This window comes from Larus michahellis, chromosome 12 (assembly GCF_964199755.1).
Source record: "Larus michahellis chromosome 12, bLarMic1.1, whole genome shotgun sequence".
NCBI lineage: Eukaryota > Metazoa > Chordata > Aves > Charadriiformes > Laridae > Larus > Larus michahellis.
Window position 1 is genome coordinate 11,066,236 of NC_133907.1, and position 19,195 is coordinate 11,085,430.

The following is a 19,195-nucleotide window of genomic DNA, read 5'->3' on the forward strand; positions in this document are numbered from 1 at the left end:
GCTTCCCCGCAGGCCTGCGACTTCGCCGCGCCGGGGCGGCCGCCTCACCCCTGCCGCTCGTCTGGCCAGCAGCACACCCTCACCTCCGGCCGCGCTGGAAAACCCAAAGGGATTTTTATACAGGGGAGTGAGCACAGAGGGCTGCTCTCAGCCGGCAGCGAGCTCCAGCGCTGGGAGGCGAGCAGCGCGAGGCTGGGGAAGGCTTGAGGAGCGCCCAAGAGCTATTTTGAGCTCCGCAGGGCAGGGGTAGGTCTGCAAGTCAGACGTGCGCGGTTATTCTTCCACCGACATTTCTTAAACGGCACTAAAACCCGATTTTCTTTAAAGTGAGTGCAAGGGGTGGTGAGTGGTGGTGGTGGTCCGGCAGACAGCAAGCTCTGGACAATTTTCCTTTAAATACAACAATATTTGCAGCACGGCCAAGGCCAGTGCAGGGGACAAGGCAGCACACATGGCAGAGCCAAGGGGTATGGCAGGCAGGGGACACACCTGCAAGTGTCACTGACAGTGGGCTTGGGGTTAGAAGGGGGCAAAGACTGCAAAAAAAGGTCTGCGACTGTTTGTGTTCAGGTTCCTTCTCTGTTTGCTTTCCTCAAATATTCAAGCAAACAAGGTTTCTGGCAGAAATCTTTGTGGAAACGGCAAATGTTGCAGAATTTTCATGGAAGGCAAGTTTCAAGGTAGTGGCTGTATCGTGGAGCCAGGGCTGACAGCTCTGCTCGCCTGCGCTGGGCACAGGCACCACATTCCCACCGGGGCCTCCGAGCTAAGCCAGGTCCCAGAAGCAATCACTCCCAGGAACGGCTCCGGCCCAAGCTTCAGCCTGAGCACCAACAGCAACTACCCATCAAATCCCTTCAGGAAATACATGCCTCAAAACATAATGCCGTGCTCTGGATAACGCACCGAACGTGCAAGAGGAGCAGCTCCGTGCAGAGTGAGAGGCTCATGGAAAGGCACCAGCAGACGGGAAGCAGATGGATCCTGGCTCCAAAACGCTGGGGGTCTGCATGGCTGAACCAGACTTTCTGTCCCAAAATGCTCCAGCCATTGGAGAGACTCTGCCTGTGGCCCTGTGGTACTAGGAGCTCCGGTTGCTGAGAGGCAGATGGGGACCATCACTGTGGGCTCAAGCCCTCTGAGATGCCAGCACCAAGATGTCCCTGCAGGCTCAGCTGGTGCTGGCATCTCCCACTGGGAAGAGGACTAGAGATGGGGAATGAGTAATATCATGCGCCACCTGCTGTGTGTCACCATGATCTCCTCTGTGATGATGCCCTGGGAGCTCTGACACCTTCTCCCTCTCTGGGAGAGGGACCCTACCCATGGCTTTGCCCATCCACCCTCAAACTCATCCATCAGGATGGGTGGCTCAGCTCCTGCCACCAAGTATGGGGCACCCGATCCCACCAACGTTGGACCAGCAGGCACCTTTCACTTGCCTCTGCACCAGAAACCTGTCCTGGCCATGGGTGTGTGTGAGATTTTATAGGAGATAACTCCTGGGAAAGTGGGAAACACGGGGAGAGCCGTACACTCAGCTTCCTGGCATGGCCCAACGTTCTGGTTAAGAGAGCCAATGTCAACAGATAGACCTGAAGGAAGGAGCAAAACCAAATACATGGGCACTTCTCAGAACAAGAGCTGTAAAACCTGCGCAAACCTGAACAAGTGCCACAACACGCTTTTATGCAGTCAGAATCAATAGTCGAGCCCACTCGATGTGTTTGCCGACACATAAACGACAGCCACCGCGCTGCGTTTATGGCCCAGCACCGTTCTATGGCCCAGCACCGTTCGTGGAGGCTGCAGAGCCCGGCTCCTCCCGACCCGCTCGTCCACTTCTCTCCCCCTCTGTTCATAGGGGAGGCTTGTCATTTTGTCCCCAAAGCCTTGACACCCTATGATAAAAGCTGCTGCTGCTCCTCATCTCCAGCGTGCCAGCCTGCCCACCGCTTCCAGCCGACCAGACAAGTCCTGCATCCCACCCATCATGTCCATCAGGATGGCAGGCTCCACCCCACCACCCCTGGTGAAAAGCAATAGCCCAGCCCGGGAAGAGGATTCACTGGTGCCAATGTCGCCCAAGGAAATTTGGCTACAGACTGCGAGGCTGGGCAGGGTGTCAGGTTAATGGACAGGGCAACACTGCGGGGCTCAGTGGAAGGCAGAAAAGAGCAACCACCCCATGGAAAAAAAACAACTTGCTGCGTTGTGGGTCCCCATCCAGCAAGTTGTGTGGCCTCTTGTTTGCAGTCGCCACCGCTCGTGAGCAGGATCAGGTCATGCTCTGAGGACGGGCAGGCTCACGCTGGTCAAGATGCCGCAGCAGGGAGGAGCAGAGAAGGCACTGATGGGTGCCTGGGGGATCCAGCCCATGCAGAGAGTCTGGCGCTGGCAGGGCAAAGGTGGCACCGGGAAATGAAGGGCGGGATAAGGAGGCAGGAGTGGCAAGCAGCCGGGCTTCAGACCCACAGCCCTGGCTGCTCCCCTGCCCAGAGTCTGCTGCCTTCAAGGACTAAATGGTGGTGGGATGGAGGTGGTGGCTTTGCTACCGCATGGACACCCTGGTGGAAGCAGAGCTGGGTGCTGCCATGGCTCGTCCATGGGTGTGTGACCGGGGACTGCCACCGACTGGGAGAAACCTCTGTTGACCTGGGTGTGTTTCCCTGTTACAGGCATTAAAGCCAATGAGGAAACAGAGTGGTGAAGGGATGTGTCATGGGGTTATGCCCAGTTCAGAGCCAGTCCTGTCCTTGATGCTTCTCCTGGCCCTGCCTGGTCACACTGGGCATCTGCCCCCGCCACCAGCACAGCCCTTCCAGGGCACGGAGCAGAGGTACGGACCAGCTGGGTCATTTCCCACCCCTGATCCATCAGGAGCCTTCTGAAAGCTGCTGGCAGCCCTGTGTGCTCCAAACTAATTCGTATGAATGCCAGCAGCGCGGGCTGGGAGCGGAGACTCACGGAGACAGGACGGGAACTGTTTCGGAATGGTTTTGCTCCATTAGACTCGTGCCTTCGAGACAGGGCTTGGGGTCTGACATCTCTGGAGGGCAGGAACGAACTCTCTACTCCTTGGCACAACGAAAGCAGAGGTGAACTTGGCAGGAGGAAAGCCATCCAAGGAGGAAGGAAAGTGCAGGAAAATGGGTGTTTCAGATGGGCTTGGCCCCGCAGGCAGTTCCTCCAGGCACAGAGGCTGAGCACGGCCACACTCACTCCCCGCCCTGGTTGGGATCACGGCCGTGCAGCGCGGGGCTGCATTGCAAAGGTGTCCTGTTCTCCCTTACAGCATTGAATTCATTGCTCCGGGCCTGTGAAAACCCAGGGAAGTGCCACTCTAATCCCTCACTGAATTTCCCTCCTCCTGGCTAAGCACGGCCACACACGCCAGCACATCACTCCCCGCACAGGAGAAAAATCTTGGTGCTCAGTGGCCTCTGTGCTCCCCTCTGGACCGGGGCCAAATGAGTCGACATGAGAATGTCACAGCAGCTTCATCTCCCCAAAAAAAAGCAGAGAGTGCTTTGGTGGCAGAGAGGGTTTTTTTGTAGCCTGGCAGTTGCAAAATCCCTTTTCTTCCTGCTGGGCTTGCCTGCAAGGCACTACCCAAAATCTCGGGCTCTCTGGGACGTGGAGGCTCCTGGATTCCCCATTGACAGCACCAATGTGCACAATCGATTAAGAAATCTCAATCCTGAGAGTTTTCCAGGTCCCAGTTTCCCTGGGAGAGGAGGGCATTGGCACAGAGCAGGCAGGTGCCTGGGGAGCCACCGGCAGGCTCCAGCAGCGATGCCCCAGGGTGGTTTGAACCATTGGAGATGCTCTGCGGGCTCTGCAGGGGACAAAGCCCAGGGCTGCCCAAAGATGGGGAGCACCACGTGTGCCGCTCCCCCCTGCTACCCTGCTCCGTCCTCGCTTCTCCCGGCCCTGCATGTCGTGATGGCAGCTGGGAGGGGAGACAAAGGTTGTTTCTCAAGGATATGGTGTTCTGGGTATTTATATAGAAACATTTTAAAGTGAAAGTGGCCAGCCTCTCCCCGGAGAGGGAGTCTGACCCGCTCCCGCTGTTAAACACATCAAGGCACATTTTCTGGAGCAGCCTCTTAGAGCTGCATGTGCAGTCAGGCACCCCCTGCCCCACAGAAATGCAGCGACAGGCCAGAGGCCAGGGTGAGGGCACCTCAGAAAGGTGGCCCAGAAAGCAGCAGGCATCACTGCCGGGCACCGGGCCACAAACCTGGAGCCACCTTATAATTCCCCTCCGGGTAGTGGCCATAACCCTTTAAAACCTGTGTCTCTGCGGCAAAAACTCCTGCTCCCCATCAAATCTCATTGTGACCAGCATTAAGGGATTAGCTGGTCCCTGCCGCCGCACCACAGCCAGCTCCCGGGCATGGCTCCTGCCCCGCAGCCCGCGGGGGTCTTGCCAGCTGCACGGCCCCATCCGAGGGCGAGACTCCCCTAGTTCTGCCCGCAGAGCTGAGCGTCCCTGGAAGATGAATGGCAGCAGATACGACCTGCTCCAGGAAACACCAGGTACCCCCCGTGCTCCCCCTGGCACTCGCACCAGGGAGAGAAGTAGCGGCGTAGCCAGCGCTGCAGAGGTTCTGTGAATGAAGGGCATCGGCAACCCCACCATGGGGTGTCCAGGGGGGCTTCAGAGCAGCTGAAATAGGCTCATCCCCCACATACCTATTGCTGGTCCCCATCTGAGGGGACCCCCAAGTCTCTGGTTTCTGTTTGGCTTTGTGCAGCATGAACGTGCCAGGTTTGTGGGTGGCGATGCCTAGCGTCCCCAGGCTAGGTTCTGGGGCTCTCGAGAGAGACACCCTGATGCGGGTGGCACGGTGGAGTGGGTGCTGCGGCTCCCTGAGGAAAGAGGTGGTGGAGCCGGGCAGGCATCCCACAGATACCCCGGTGACTGCCCACACCATTTGGGAAACGAACTGGTCGTTCTCAGCCCAGTTCCCCGTGTCTGGCACTGCTGCCCGGGGACGGATCCTGCCCTGGTCCTGCCCTGTTTGCTGCTGCTCCTTAGCCAAAGAGGTCTGCAGCAGGACTTACCCAGCCCTCATGAGGAAAGCTTAAAAGCAACTAAGAGAAAAACAGTTTCAATGCAAGCCTTGCCGGTTGCATAGAGCTTTTACTAGAAAGGTTTTCTGGGTCCCCCTCCGTGGCCACCTCCAGTGCAGGTCCCCCAGTGGCCATCTCCGTGCTCAGCCCCGGGGCCCTAGGCACGGAGGTGAGGCAGGGGTGATGCTGACTGGGCTCAGGGTGCTGTGGGGGGGTTTGCAGGCACTCAGACATGTTTCGAGCATCCCCAGCCCTGGGAGCGCTGCGCCTCGTGAAGCCTCATCCACAAAACACCACCCCAGCCCTGGCACGACCCCGGGGCACAGCAAAAATCCTGGGGCTCCTCCTGCTTGAGCAATTCTCCCGCCCCAAGCAGGGCTTGTGCCGGTGGTGGGGTTTGTGCCTCCTAGGACAGCCTGTAGCCTGAGCCACCATCCCGGGGGACGAGCTCCCCACGTCAGCGCCGCGCTGGGAGCCACGTGCTGCGAGCTGCTCCCAGCAAATACCTGCGCACTTTATCAGCTGGCGATTGATTTAGAAAAGTTCATGGCTTCAGCGTCCCATGATATGTTTACTAGAAATGGTTCATTTCCTCAAATGATGTAGTTTATGGTCATAATATATTTTAATTTCTTTATGATACAAGAGGCCAACGGCACTGGGCCTTGCAGGAATGCAAAGGGACAAATAATATTGTTATCCTGTCTTGGAGACAAAGGCTAAATAGCAGTTTGCCATGTTGTCTGTTAGCCAGGAGCCAGGCAGCTGGCACTGCAGTGTCCTGGACATGGGTTTATGGGACTGTGGAGACATGTGATCCCCTCCCCTTGTCCCCTTGCATGTAGAAAGCTCCGATGTTCCCATACCTTGCTTTCTCCTGTGGGTTTTGTTTGTGTGGCAGTAGACAGGATGGTTGGACAGCATCAGAGAGTGCTGTGGTGGCCATGGGCTGCAGGGCTGTGAAACTGGTGGACGTGGAGCTCCTGAGTACTGTTTTGCTCCCACTTACCCCTCTGGCACCTGCTGGGCTCTGGCAATTGAGGACACTGGGGACAAGACAGGCTCTTCAGGCACCCTGCACACTCCTGCAGAGAAAAAGCATTTTGCACTAACTTGTTTCCTTTTGACTCCAGAAAGCAGAATCTCTCGAATTTTAAGTTACCACACCCCCCCCCCCTTTTTTTTTTTCTTATTTTTTTCCATGCCCAGCCTACCTTTCCCAGTTCAGACCTGACCAGTGCTCCCACCTACGGCAGCCTTCCGCCTTCCCCGTGCTGCCTCCCGTCAGACACACACGTGGCCCTTTCCTGAGATGCTCCCCCACATTTCAGCTCCCTGAACTTTGTCTTTGCCAGCCCGCCCGGCACAGGAGGAGGGCAGCTGGAGCAGCCCATGGCTGTTGCATTCAGAAAGATGCTTTTTGCCCTTGAGGAGCCCTTGACTTGCCCTCCTCCGGGGACATGGGCTCAGACCGTCCCTCTGCCGCCCTCGCCGCCCTGCAGATCTCCCTCCACACCCCCAGCAGCTTTGCAGCCTTTTGCCTTAATTTCTAGCGGGGCCCGAGCCCCAGCAGCGACTGGAGATCACTTCCAGCCATGGCTTGCTGTTGCATCCACAGAGAAGAGAAGAGAAATTTTTAAAAAAGCAAAACTTGCTTTGTAACCTTTGTTGATTTTGGCTGCTCTCCTCCTCTACCTATTGCTCCACCAGCTGGAACGATTCAGGGGCTGTTTCATGTGTGTATAATGAACACGTAAAGTCGATGAAACCTAAAAGCCCTGCAAACAGCTGGCAGGGGTGATGGGAGAGACTCGCTCGCCTGCCAGACTGTGAGCTCAGTAGGGTTCTTTTCCCTGGGAAGCAGCAAGATTACTTCAGTTCCAAAGGGATCATATCCACCTGCTAAACAAGTTCTCCCCAGGTCCAGACATGGGCTGCTGCGATCCCTGCCATACTAAAGGCGTGAGCTGGCCAGGCAAGAAAGGCAATAAGTGCTTATTGCTGGCAGCAAAGCCCCACTCCAGCGCTGCTGCTTCCCCATGGCTTCTGATCCCCAATTTAAATGGGGCTTAAACCACTGGATTCGAGCTGAGCAGCTGCCAGCATAGACAGTGAACCTGGAGCAGCGCGTGGCAAAGTCACAGTTTTTCTGGATTTGCTCCCACATAGGCAGGAGATGTTTTGCTGGGAAGCGTCCGGGTGTCCGTTGGGGTGGGGTTTGGATAGAGTGCAATGCTCCCCATGTAAGGTTTGGATGGGGCAAGCGGGATCAGTGGTGGGAGCTGTAGCTTGGGCCAAGTTGCAGCCTGTGGTGTAATGGAAGAAAATGAATCTAACAGTTCCTCTTCCTCACTTGGTCTTGGGCTCATTGCGTGATTTTGCATAAAAACACAGCAGACAGGTTTCCAGAGTCACAAATGCCGAGTTGCGGGTCCCAGAGGACAGACGCTGTTGCCAAGGGCTGCAGTGCAGCCAGAGGGCCTGCAAATCCACTCCAGCAAATGCACTGGCATTTTTGTGCACAGCTGCCCTTCTGAGAATGGCTCAAACTTACTGTCCTTGCAAAACAACAGCTCCCAAGAGTACTAATAATTACTTCCTCAAGTGTTCAGAGCCTTTGTATGGCAGGATAATAAACCCCTTTCTGGTCCTGGGATGAAAGGCACGCAGAGTGTTATCGCTAGAGCAGTATATGCTGAAATGGTCTGTCTGTCCCCATGTTTGCAGTTCTTTCCCTACCACTTCTGCATAGCAGCTATTTATTTTAGCTCCAGTAATTACCTCCAGCTCCAACATCCATCCCAGCTTTGGCTGAAATGCCCGTGTTGCTTTTGGAGAGGAATTCAAGCAGAGTCTGCTACCTCCTTTGAAGCGTCTCTTCCCCACGTCCAAAAACTGCCTTAATTCTCCATACGGTGATTTTATGGCCTGGGGGCCTGGACAGTTCTGGCTGGTTTGGCTGCTTTTTGATAACTCTGGCACTGCTGAGAAATAGCCTGAGGTTGCGGTGAAGCTGCCTCTGTCACCCTTAGCTGTGCTGGGGAGCCCAGGGTGCCACTACATGTCACAAGCTCACCAGTGACAGTGTGTCCGGCATCTGCTCAGGCATCGCCTGTCCTGGGCATCGCCTCCAGCTCCAAACAGCATCTATCCCAACCACAGCAACAGGCGCTTCAGCGCTGGGGAAAATAAGTCACCAAGGGCAATTTGTTGTTGAACAGGACAATAAAATGCCTGCGTCTTCTCCTGGACACAGGTCTGGCACGTGGCTGTGGTCTGGTCACCTCCTGCCTCTTGGGGCTGGATCTTTTTGATCCACCTCCCTGGATGGAGGTGGTGGATCTCTCTGGTTCACCTCCACAAAGCGTTTTGCTGGGGCAGGGATGTGCTGTGTGCAGCTGGCAAGGGGCAAACAGACCCTGAACAACTTCTGCTGAATCATCCGTTTTCCTGGAGACTTCTCACTGCTGCTGGGGACATTCTGGGGACAGACACGGGAGCAGATCCCCATCTGTGTGTCTGTCATATGATTGCCCAGAGTGGAGGCAAAGATCCGCCGCTTGAACTGGGGGCTTGTTTCAGCTGCACTGACCTGCAGCCCCCCAGTCCCTGCCAAATTCCTCGGAGCTGCTTATTAACATACTGACAACTCTGCTTCAGAGTCATGGCACGCCGAGGCAGAAGGCAGAGGGGTTTGACAGCGGGGACAAAATATCCCTGTTTACAAAAAGTCTGACAAAACACAAGCCCTTGGCTTTATCTTTCCCATTTGGAAATAGCCACAGAGCAAATATACTCAAGGCACGAAGGGAGGGGGATTTATATTGACTTTAGAAAAAGCTGTTCTTCAAAAACAGGAAAAAAACCCTCATCCTCGAGCTGTGCAGACTGGCTGCTGGACCTAAAAGTCTTGCACAGAGGCTTAAAGCCTGCCTGCTGATCTGTCGTGGTCCTGTCTGAGCAAGTCATGCAGTAAACTGCTCTCTGTTAATTTTTTAATGCAGAATAAACAGGTCAAGAAATGATTAGCATGAGAATAGTGGAGCTTAATTGGGAGAATCAGAAAAGATGAGAGGGAAGAGGCAAATTGGAGTTATCAGTTAACCACATGGAGTGTCTCTGCCTCCACAAGCTCATGTTCCCTCTCGTTTTCCATCCCCTCTGAAGCTGCCTTTTTTTTTTCCCCTTCCCTAATTTAAATGATGAGCTAAAATTGCTGGTATAAGCACAATGGAAGCCCTTGTTTCTCCTTCTCATTTTCTATCTGCAATGGCTGCCCAGTTGAATTGGAGGTGATAAGGCTCCTACCTGGTTATTCCTGATAGTCCTTCCCATTCCACGTGAAGAAAGGGAGCTGCTGGTTAAGGTTAAGGTTGAAACGTGCAAAATCCACTCTGTGCTTGTATGAGTGCTCTGCTCCGGCACAAAAGTTTCGGCGCGATCCCAGCAGATCTGGGATCTGAGCGGAGGCATCCGTGGGCAAGGGGAAGAGCAGCTCTCGGGACTGCTTGGAGTGGAGTTTGGTCAGTGGTCGGAGATCTATATTCTCAGATAGGCAGGACTTTGTCCACAAACTGGAATTTGAAATTTCAAAGGGGGAAAAAAAAAAAAAGGCAGAAGGGACCTTTGCATGTGTGGAGATGACTACACTGGCGACCTTCCCCTGGGACTTTTGTTCTTTGTCTTGTAAATGGGCTTTGTCCTTCCCTAACAGCTCGCTTGGCCAAAAGGCGGTGGCTGAGCCCTGACCTTGTTCAGGGCTTTCCTGCTCTGGAGAGGTTTCAGATCCGAGCCCATCTCTGCTTCATGAGTGTGCCAAGCAAAAGCCACTCCAGCCCTGCAGTGGCCTTGGAGCTGTGAGTGACATGGGAGGAGCGATCTGCAAGGGGCAGCGGTGGCATTTCTGATGTAGGATGAGGTTGGTCCTTGTTGGCTCTGGGCATTGGCATTTCTGCCCGGGATTTCTTGAAAGTGCAGAGCTGTGAGAGAGAAAAGCAAAGGGTAGGAGGATCCCAGGCTCCTGCTGCAGCCTGACCACTGTCCATGCTCAGAAAGTCCACAGGCTGGGGGGGGTCTGTTGATACACGGGAGGGCAGGGCTGCTGTCCCACAGCAGGCTGGAGAAATGGGCCAGCAGGAACCACAGGAGAGTAACCCACATGGAGGGCATCGAGAAGATGCGGCCAGGCCCCTCACAGGGTGCACGGTGGGAGGAGATCAACAGGCATAAAAACAGAAATGAGGGAGGTTCAGACAGTGTCTAAGGAGAAACTTATTCACCACGAGGACAGTCAAGCATCGGTTGCCTAAAGAGGTTGTATGGTCTCCATCCTTGGAGGTGTTCAAGACCCAACTGGACAAAGCCCCAAGCAACCCATGTGGCTCTCACAGCTGGCCCTGCTTTGAGCAGAAGGTTGGAGTAGAGATCCTGAGGTTCCTTCCAACCACAGTTATCCTTTGATCCTACAAACCCCTGTTCAACCCATTTGACACGAAGAGCTAGCAAGCATGGTAGCTGATGGCATCCCTACCATAAATGCTCTATTAATACTCTATTCCTGACCCTCATTTTGGATGCCTGTTACATCCAAGAGGTAACGGGCACAAACTCGAGCATAGGAAGTTCCATCTAAACATGAGGAGGAACTTCTTTACTTTGAGGGTGGCAGAGTGCTGGAACAAGCTTGATGCAGAACACTTCATGCCGTGTCATGGTCATCTTTGCAGCCATCTCCTGGCATAGGAAATGCTGGGTGGAGGGCACAGAAAAGGGTGACAGGAGGAGCGAGGAGTGAGCCTGAAAGCTCAGCTTCCCCTGAGCACCTGGTCTGGGAACAACCTTCGCCTTCCAGTGGGGGTTTGTCAGCTACGAGTTGTCTCTGGAATAAAAATGACAAAACATCTTCTGTAGGACAGCAGTGTTTGAATCACCCCCACAACCAGCTGCTGACTTGAACATCTCCAACCTAAAACAGCGGCAGGGGTCCTGTTAGCTAGTACAGGCCATGACTACATGGGCAAGCTGTCCCAAAGCCCACCACGCAGGGATGGCACGGGGAGATGAAGACTCCCCAGGCAGAACATCCCTGGGGAGACAACTGTCTCCTGCAGCAGACCGTGCCCAGGGAGCAACCAACACGTTTCCATCATGAGCCCATCTCCAGGACAAAGGAAGCAGGGGGTGTCCTTGGCTGGTTTTGTCCTCGACCTCCACACCAAGACAAGGAATTTGGAAAGGGGCACCAGCGACCGACAGAAGACACCGGTAGTGAGAAAACGATAGTCAACACGACCCCGGGGCGGAAAGCGCCACGTCCCATTGACAGTCCCGGCCTCGTGAGCCACCTAATGCTCTCCAAACTTCCCCGCTCCTTATCTGCCGCTCTCCTGCACGCGCTGCCTCTCTGATTTCTATTCCTGGCCCTCTTAATCCCTCCTGCCCGGGGAGCAAATGGCCTTTTCATCCTTTTTTGCTCAGCAGGCGATTTAAGCAAAAGGTTTGTTTTGCTGAGCAGAGCAAAACAGGCCGTGTTTTTACAATATTTTACTAGACGCTGCGGCAAATCCTGCACATATTTGACCTAGTGTCTGTAGCACTTATCTAATCAAAGGGATCACCGTGGCCCGGCCAGGATTGGGATGGAGGTCCCTGGGACGAGGCCACGGCGGGGGCTATGCTCTACCTTAGCATCCCCATCCCAGTGTGCGCACCGCAAAAACAAATTTTGGCTCAGGACTGCTCCTGGTGAAGGGCAGAGCTACTGCCACGTGAGCGCGGAGAGCTCTGGCCTCTCTCTTGGGAACGCAGACCGGATGACTGTTTTCCTCGCAGCAAAGGATTGTTTGTCACCAGTCCCCAGTGCGAATGCAGGGGCTGTCCCCTGGGCTCAGCTTCGCTCCTGCAGACCTGTAGCCTTAGGGTAGAAGACCTATTTGGAAGTGCTGCGTAGGTCATAGTTTCTGGGGGCAATGGCTGCTTGAACAATCCCTTGGGGTCCTAAATTGTAAATAGCAAATCGTCGCTAGCATCACTGCCCAAAGGCACATGCTGTTGTGGAGCCAGAGACCTCGGTGTCACGTCATGACAGTGATGCCACTGTGGCCAGGGCGGCTTGGGGCACCAGCGGGGCCGGGGCTGCATTGGGGTGCCTGGGAAGCACAAATACAAGCCAGTTGGGAGCCTAAATCAGCAGTGTGTGGACTCAGTCAGCCGCAGCTGGTTGCGAAATCACGGGGATGTTTTCAATGCAGAGCGAGCTGATACCAAACCATTAATTGCTGAATGTCTTGCGCCATCCAGCCGATGCCATTCAGTGATTGATTAAATTCCCACTTGTTGATCTTGCAATTACACTGAACCATCTCAGCCCTGTCTAAAGCAGAGGAGTGATGTTCCCAGGGTCAGCTGGGGAGGAGAGAACCCAGGTTAGCAAGGAGAGGACAGGCAGCTCTGCTGCTTGCTCCAGTCCCCCCTGCCCAGGACCAGCGGGTCAGACCCCAGGTCTGGGTAAGGAGGCAGAGCTGGCACCTGCAGAAGGAAAAATCTCGCTGCAGAGTAAAGCTCTGCTGTGTTGTAAACTGCCTAATGAAAATTTTAAGACATGTCAGTCAAAACCCAAGGCCAGGGGATGTCCGGCACAGGGTGGCTCTGGTGGTGGAACAGGAGCAGTCCTAGCGATGCCCAGGACACCTGTGCCACCCCCTGGCCCCACTTGCCATTTGGGCACGGCTGCAGAGTGGGACCTGTTTATAGCGCATCCAGCCCCTGTAAAACTCAGTTTATAGGGAAGTAAAAGGAGTTGTATGTCATTACTTTGCATAGCAACGTGTAAATTGCCAGGCAGGCAATGACCTTCTCTGACAGGGAGGGAGAAAAAGCAAAAGGTGTGGGAGGGATAGAGGGAGTGAGGGAAGAGAAAAATCAGGGGGAGAAGGCAACCAACGGTGGAGAGCAGAAGGCAATGACAGAAGTGAAGAGCAACCTTGTTCTCCTGGTGGGGCTTCTTCCAACTTTTCCACCCCAGGTACAATTAAGACCAACACCGGCAGCCCGGCATCAAGGTCAATAGCCCGGGAAGGTGTTCCTTGGGTGGCAAGTGCTTGCTCCCGCGGTGCTGCCTATGCCTGGGAGCCGGGATCGGCAAAGTGCCTCGAGATTCAATCATAAACAGTCAACAGGAATCACTGCTGCTCCACCAAAAAAAAAAAAAAAACCAAAAAAAAAACCAGCTTAGCAGCGTTCGGCAGTGGGTGAGACGATTAAAGATTAACCCCCTGCCTCCTGCCTCCACCCCTCTGGGGAGTATAGGCCTTGAGGCTCAGCAAATCCTTTCAGAGAAATATTTGAAATAAAAGACAACAGATAGGGGACGCAGTGAAGGCAGAGGGAGGCAGAAGGGCCAATAGACTTGGACAAGGGAATCGGTACAATCTGGCCCGTGTTTGCTGATGATAATGCGCCTTTCCAAAGCCCTAATAGACATGGAGATGGCAGATTACAGCGCAGCGCTAGACCCGGCGTATACCACTCTGGAGTTTGAGAACATGCAGGTGCTGGCTATGGGCAGCGGTAAGTCCCCTCCGTCTTCTCCCCTCCATTGCGGTGGGATGAGCCGAGGCCTGCAGGAGGAGAATTCCCTGGGGCGGCCACTGAAATGCTCCCGGGGAGGGCTGAGGCATGGCGGGGGTGTCAGCCATGGGGCTCCCAGCAGCTCACTGGGGGGTTTCTGCTTTCCCCAGGGAGAAACAGAGGTGGCGGAGCAATGCTGTGCTCGGCGTAAGCGGGATGGTGCCCTGCAGCTCAGACACCTTGGAGATAGGCAGATGCCAGGAGATGGGTGCAATGAGAGGTCCCCACCAGACATTCAGCCCAGGGACCGGGGCTGGGGCTGAGCACAGGGGGGTTTCACCTCCCCCAGACCCCAGCCAAGAGAAAAGACTAGACAAAAGTTTCTGAGCGAAACACTACTGACAGCTCCCCGGACAGACGACCGAGCCCATGGCTCCAGAGCAGAGAGCCCGTCCCACCCCAGCAGCAGCTGGAGCTAGTTTTTCCCAGAGCAGAAAACCATTTGTGCCTGAAAAGGGTGGAAATCACTAGGAAAAGTGACTCAGGTGTTGCCCCTGCAACACGGTCCTTACCCATCAGCGCTGGGGTGTAGGGTGGCATCCCCTTCCCTGACAGCGCTGCAGGACCAGGAGGCTCAGCCCCTGGGAAGAGGGGACCTGGTGGGGACAGACAAGTGTTCCCGTGCCCTCAGCAGGATGGGATCACACAACCCACCAGGATTTGCAATGCTGGCCCACCCATCTGGGGACCAAGGAGCCCCGGTGATCAAATGCTCAGAGATAACAGGAGATTCCTCTCCAAGTCCCCCCTAAAGTCTCTCTAAATACGAGGTTAATGACTAAACGAAGCACGCTGCAGAAGTGACCCCTCAAGCCCTTTCCTCCTGCCTGCTGCGTCACCGAGGCTGCCAGAGCACCCCTGTCCTGAGGGGGCTGTGCTGGCAGTGTGGGTTCTCCCCTTACAGCCTGTCTTGGGGTCTTCCCCGGTATACAGCTCTGCTCTCTCACGGACGTGACAGCGTGGTGCCGAAGCAGCTCTTCTGTGCAATAACCCCCTGCCACGCTGGGTCTCAGCCCCTTCTCCGCTCCCCAGGCTGGCCTTACCCACCTGGGGGTGTCGGGGCTGAGAGCAGCCCCCTCTGTCTCTGCCGATGCCCATCCAGACCCTCCAGGAAAGCCCAGGTCTTGCTCCCTCTCTGTGCTCCTCTCCCACCCAACATGCACAAGCTCCTGCGCAGGGGGTTGCGACTCGCCCCCCCCCGGGACTGAGGGCTCCATGGGGCAGAGGGATATGATAACTCTATATGACAAGATCAGGCGCAATATGAAATACGCTCTCTGGGTGGATGAGTCAGCTGGGTCAGGCGGCACCAGCACCTTTCCTCCTCCTCTGCCCAGCTCCAGACCGGGGCAGGTCTCATCTCCAGGGCTGCTTTGGCACGCTGGCAACTGCCTGCAAAACCTCTGCCTCCTTTTCTGGCCAAGGCCCACAGGAGAGCTCGGCCCCTGCCCCGCACAGCTCCAGCCCAGAGGTGGCTGCTCAGCAGTGACCAAGTTTGACGCTGTCACAAACCAAACGCATCCTGTGCTCAGACTGGAACCTCTGAAGGAGTTCCTATCCTCCTAATACAAGTCTCTACCACGAGAGCACAAATTTTAAGTAGGATTCCTTCTTTCCTCTATTTACCTTAACTCCAAATCAATCCCGCTAAACCCACTTCACTGCAGCAGCCAGAAGCCCACATTTCTGGACTACAAAATAAACTTAATTGGAAAATGATCCACTAGGCAATTTCACTGTCGGTTGGCTATTAGACTAAGATGTTGTAATTTCTTTGATAATGGTGCCAGTTTTTCCTGTTCTATGTTCATCTGATTACAGCATGACAGACTGCTAAAAAAGGATTTATCTCAGCCGTCACAGATATACAAGTAACAAGATTATAGGCAGATCAGCTCTTGCTCTCTAAGTCCTATGTTTAGCTGAAACTGGAAATCTAACTTTCCTTCTGGAATGACCTCCGTTGAGCCGAGCCCCTGGGATGCATTTAGAGGAAGGATGTTTTTGGAGTTCAGAGGGCTGAGAGAGAGCCAGAGCAGGCCTGGGAGGAGCCCAGGGCTCTGGGAGTGGAGAGAGGAGCTTTGCACACAGAGAAGTGTGGCTGCACAACAGGGTGTGCCAGGCAAGGACACGGAGAGGCAGCAAACTGACTTGGGAAAGAAACACAGGAGGGACACAAGGAATGAGAAAGACAGAAAGCAGGCAAGGAAATGAAAGCTGCTGCCAGAGGCAGAGAAGGGGCTGGCTCAGGATCCCCCGTGCCGGCTCGCTGCTGGGGCTCTCAGGATCCACTCCAGGTTACTCACGGCAAGGGGTGGCATGAGGAGGCTGTGCAGCATCTGCTGCAATATCCCTTTCTCTGCAAAATAAATGCTAAAGTTGTATCCCTGCCCCAGGCAGCATTGCCTTAGCTTCCCCCAGCACCCACGCTCCAACTGCTCCTCTTGGGACCAGCCCTTTTATAGCACCCAGCCCTCTTTCTGCTGGGTGCTGAGTGGGAGCAGCTGTGGCCCTCCTGGGCTGAGAGTTAACTGCATCCCTGCCAAACCCAGAGACCAGGGACCGATAGACTCAAGTATTAAAATCCCAGCAGGTTTCTATGGCTTTGTAGATCCCAGGTATCATTTGCAGCCGGGCTTTCCACTGAGGCAGGGGAATGTGCCCGTGCTGATACAGGAAAATGTGCATGGGAGGAGACAATTAGATCAACTGAATTAAGGGCTGATCCCTTCAGCCTTGAGGTTTGTTTGGCTTGCTGGAGGGGTTTTAGTGTAGGGCTTGCATGGTTTCGAGCCTTTCAGATGTGCTTTGCTACAGAGGCTGCTGCAATTCCCCACCCTCCCAAAAGAGCCCTGCAATTGCCAGCCCTCCTTGGCCTGTAAGGACTGTAAGACCCACCAATCTCAGCTGTGGTGCTACTAGACTCTGGAAGACACCCAGCATACAGCCTCCATACATAGCCTCACCCTTTCTTTCTGGGTTAGCTTCATCAGTCCTTCCTTGTAGTGTTTGCCCATGTGAGTTTTACAGATGAAGTTGTTTGAGTTTCTTGTGCGCTTAAAGTCTTGTTCTCCTGAAGAATGGCCATGCAGGCTGGAGCTCCATGCCTGGTAGAGAGGCTCTTCAGCAAAGGGAGCTGGTCACTTCATTTCTCTAACAGCGTCTGTTCAGGGCTGTCTCGGGCTCTTTTGGGGTTATAACACAAACACGTCCCTAATAACTCAGCTGCTCACCCTGAGCTGTAATACCTCAGCTTTAACTCTGCACCAGTTTTTTCTCTGGCCACACTACTGCAGCCCAAACCGTCTGCACACCTCCAAGGAATTTTGGCCCTGCTCTGTGACTCCTGCAAATGGGTTTCCATTTTGTCTGAAGGCATCACTGGAGTCAGGCCTTTGGGACGAGCTGTCTCACCCTGGCACACGGGGAGCTTTTGCACACTCAAAATGCAGTAACTTAAGACACTCAGAGCACTCATCTCTGACACCTCTCTGACCGGCCCCTGCTCCAGAGCCTGCCTGCAGCTGCCTGGTTCCTCCAAAAATCAAGTCTCTCACTGGAAACTGAGTTAGGAAATGTTGGCTGTTTGTCTCACTGTCTTCTTCTTCCTGTGCCCTTCCCAAAGCAGACACGTCTCCATCAGAAGCAGCCAACCTCAACACTTCCAACAGCATCGGGGTGAGCGCGCTGTGTGCCATCTGCGGGGACCGCGCCACAGGGAAGCACTACGGGGCTTCCAGCTGCGATGGCTGCAAAGGCTTCTTCAGGAGGAGCGTCCGGAAGAACCACATGTACTCCTGCAGGTAAGGACAGAGGGGACAGAGTCGCATGGCTGAGATAAAACAGTCCCTAGGAGCTGAATGGCAAAGCCCTCAGAGCACAGCAGCACAGTCCTTCATCCTCTTCATCCTCCCTGCATCCTCCATCGCCTTCCCTGACCTCACCCCCAGCTGGGACGGGCCAGAGACATCCCTCACTCTGGGGCTGCCCTCCAATGATCAGTGGGGAAAGACCCTGGGAGGTCTTACCCTGTTCTTTATGGGCCAATCTCGCGTTCTTTGCAAATGGATGTGGCCAACCATGGATGCAACCAGCGAGCAAAGTGGTGCCGGGGGGAAACCTTATTAGAGGGGCTGAGCACCTCGCTGCTCTGTGCTCTGAGTGCAGCACAAACCCCGCTCTCGCCCTGGGGGCACTTCAATGGCCTCCCTTCCCTTCTCCACCATGAGATGGAAGTGTGTCTGCCATCTACCTAAAATGCTGTCACTGCCTGTTACATGGTAAAAGAACATCTAAAGACACAAGCTGGGGAGCACGGCATGCACGTCTCTGCGGATGAGACACACATGTTGCTCCTGCAACTCGTGCACTGCACCTTGTGTCATTGGTGGTAGCTCATGGCTCTCCTGTGCCACCAGTGGCTGTGACCTGCCTGCTCCCTGCTCTGAGCAACTGAGACATAGAGAGTCGCAGGGGAAATCGAGGAATCCTCAGCTCAAACTGTCTAAAACACTTGGGCTTTTTGAGTGAGTTACTCCTGATGGCCTGACAGCCACTTAGAGAGCACGAACAGCAACACGACTCTAAAATCTGAGGGACGGAAAGCCCTTGATTTGTGAGTGCACATGAAGCACATTATCACTTGCACCCCAGCGTTATTGAAGCTGGCTGCCCAGGGACCCCCCTCCCTACAGCTCCAGTGGGAAAAGCCAAGGTGCCCAGTTCTTTGGAGATGACAAAGTGTTTTATGTAAGTGCTACAGAAATGCTTAAAAAGCTGCTTTCAGGCATCCATGTGGGCAAATCTTAGCTTGGGGCTTTTAAAAGGATGGTAGAAACAAGCCTTTTCAAAAGCTACAGCACTCAGCATGGCTGAGAGCCCTTTCCCAGCGCTGTACTCCTTTGTCTTTACTTTGCAAGCTTGATTAATCTGCAGTAAATTAGAGAAAATTTGCAAGTGAAATGCATGTTGCAAATGGCCACCAGGCTTGTGCTACATACAAGAGCCACACACATGGGAGACCAATGTTTGCCCCGCCATGTGTGTTGGATTTGGTGATACAAGTGTGGAGGGAAGGAACTGGTTGCTTCCCAAGTCCCCTCTGAAGCGCAGGTGGCTGCAGAGCTGTAGACACACCAGCGATGCTGTCCAGGGGTCAGAACTGCCTGGATCCCAGACACAGCCCTGGAAAGACACAGGGACGTAAACGCACTTCTTAACCTGACTATCTCAAGAACAACCTTTTATGCTTTTTTTTAAAAAATTCAGAATAAATGCATTCTTCCGCTGTTCTAACTGGGATCTAACTTACAATAGAAGCTACCAAGTTGGCTCTGACCCTCCTGGCTCACACCTTTAACTTCACTGGGGCTTGTTTAGTCCATCATGAGCATCCTGTGCCCAGTGCTTAGTGGGTAAGACCAGCAGCCTGAGCTCCTGCGTGTGACTGTCAGCTCTAGCCCATCCTTATTGAACATCCAGAGGGAGA

The 19,195-nt window shown here is 54.4% G+C and overlaps 1 protein-coding gene across 3 annotated transcripts in view; it reads left to right on the forward strand.

Moving 5' to 3' along the window:
- The window catches only part of HNF4A (hepatocyte nuclear factor 4 alpha), a 37,456-nt gene that overhangs the window by 4,637 nt on the left and 13,624 nt on the right, over positions 1-19,195 (forward strand). For 2 of the 3 annotated variants that reach the window (XM_074605429.1, XM_074605428.1), the window contains exon 2: positions 17,336-17,510. In XM_074605429.1, coding sequence (XP_074461530.1) covers positions 17,336-17,510 — 175 coding nt within the window. Of the gene's footprint in view, positions 1-11,882; positions 13,648-17,332; positions 17,511-19,195 lie in introns of those variants that run through there. The other variant, XM_074605430.1, reaches the window with a different exon arrangement.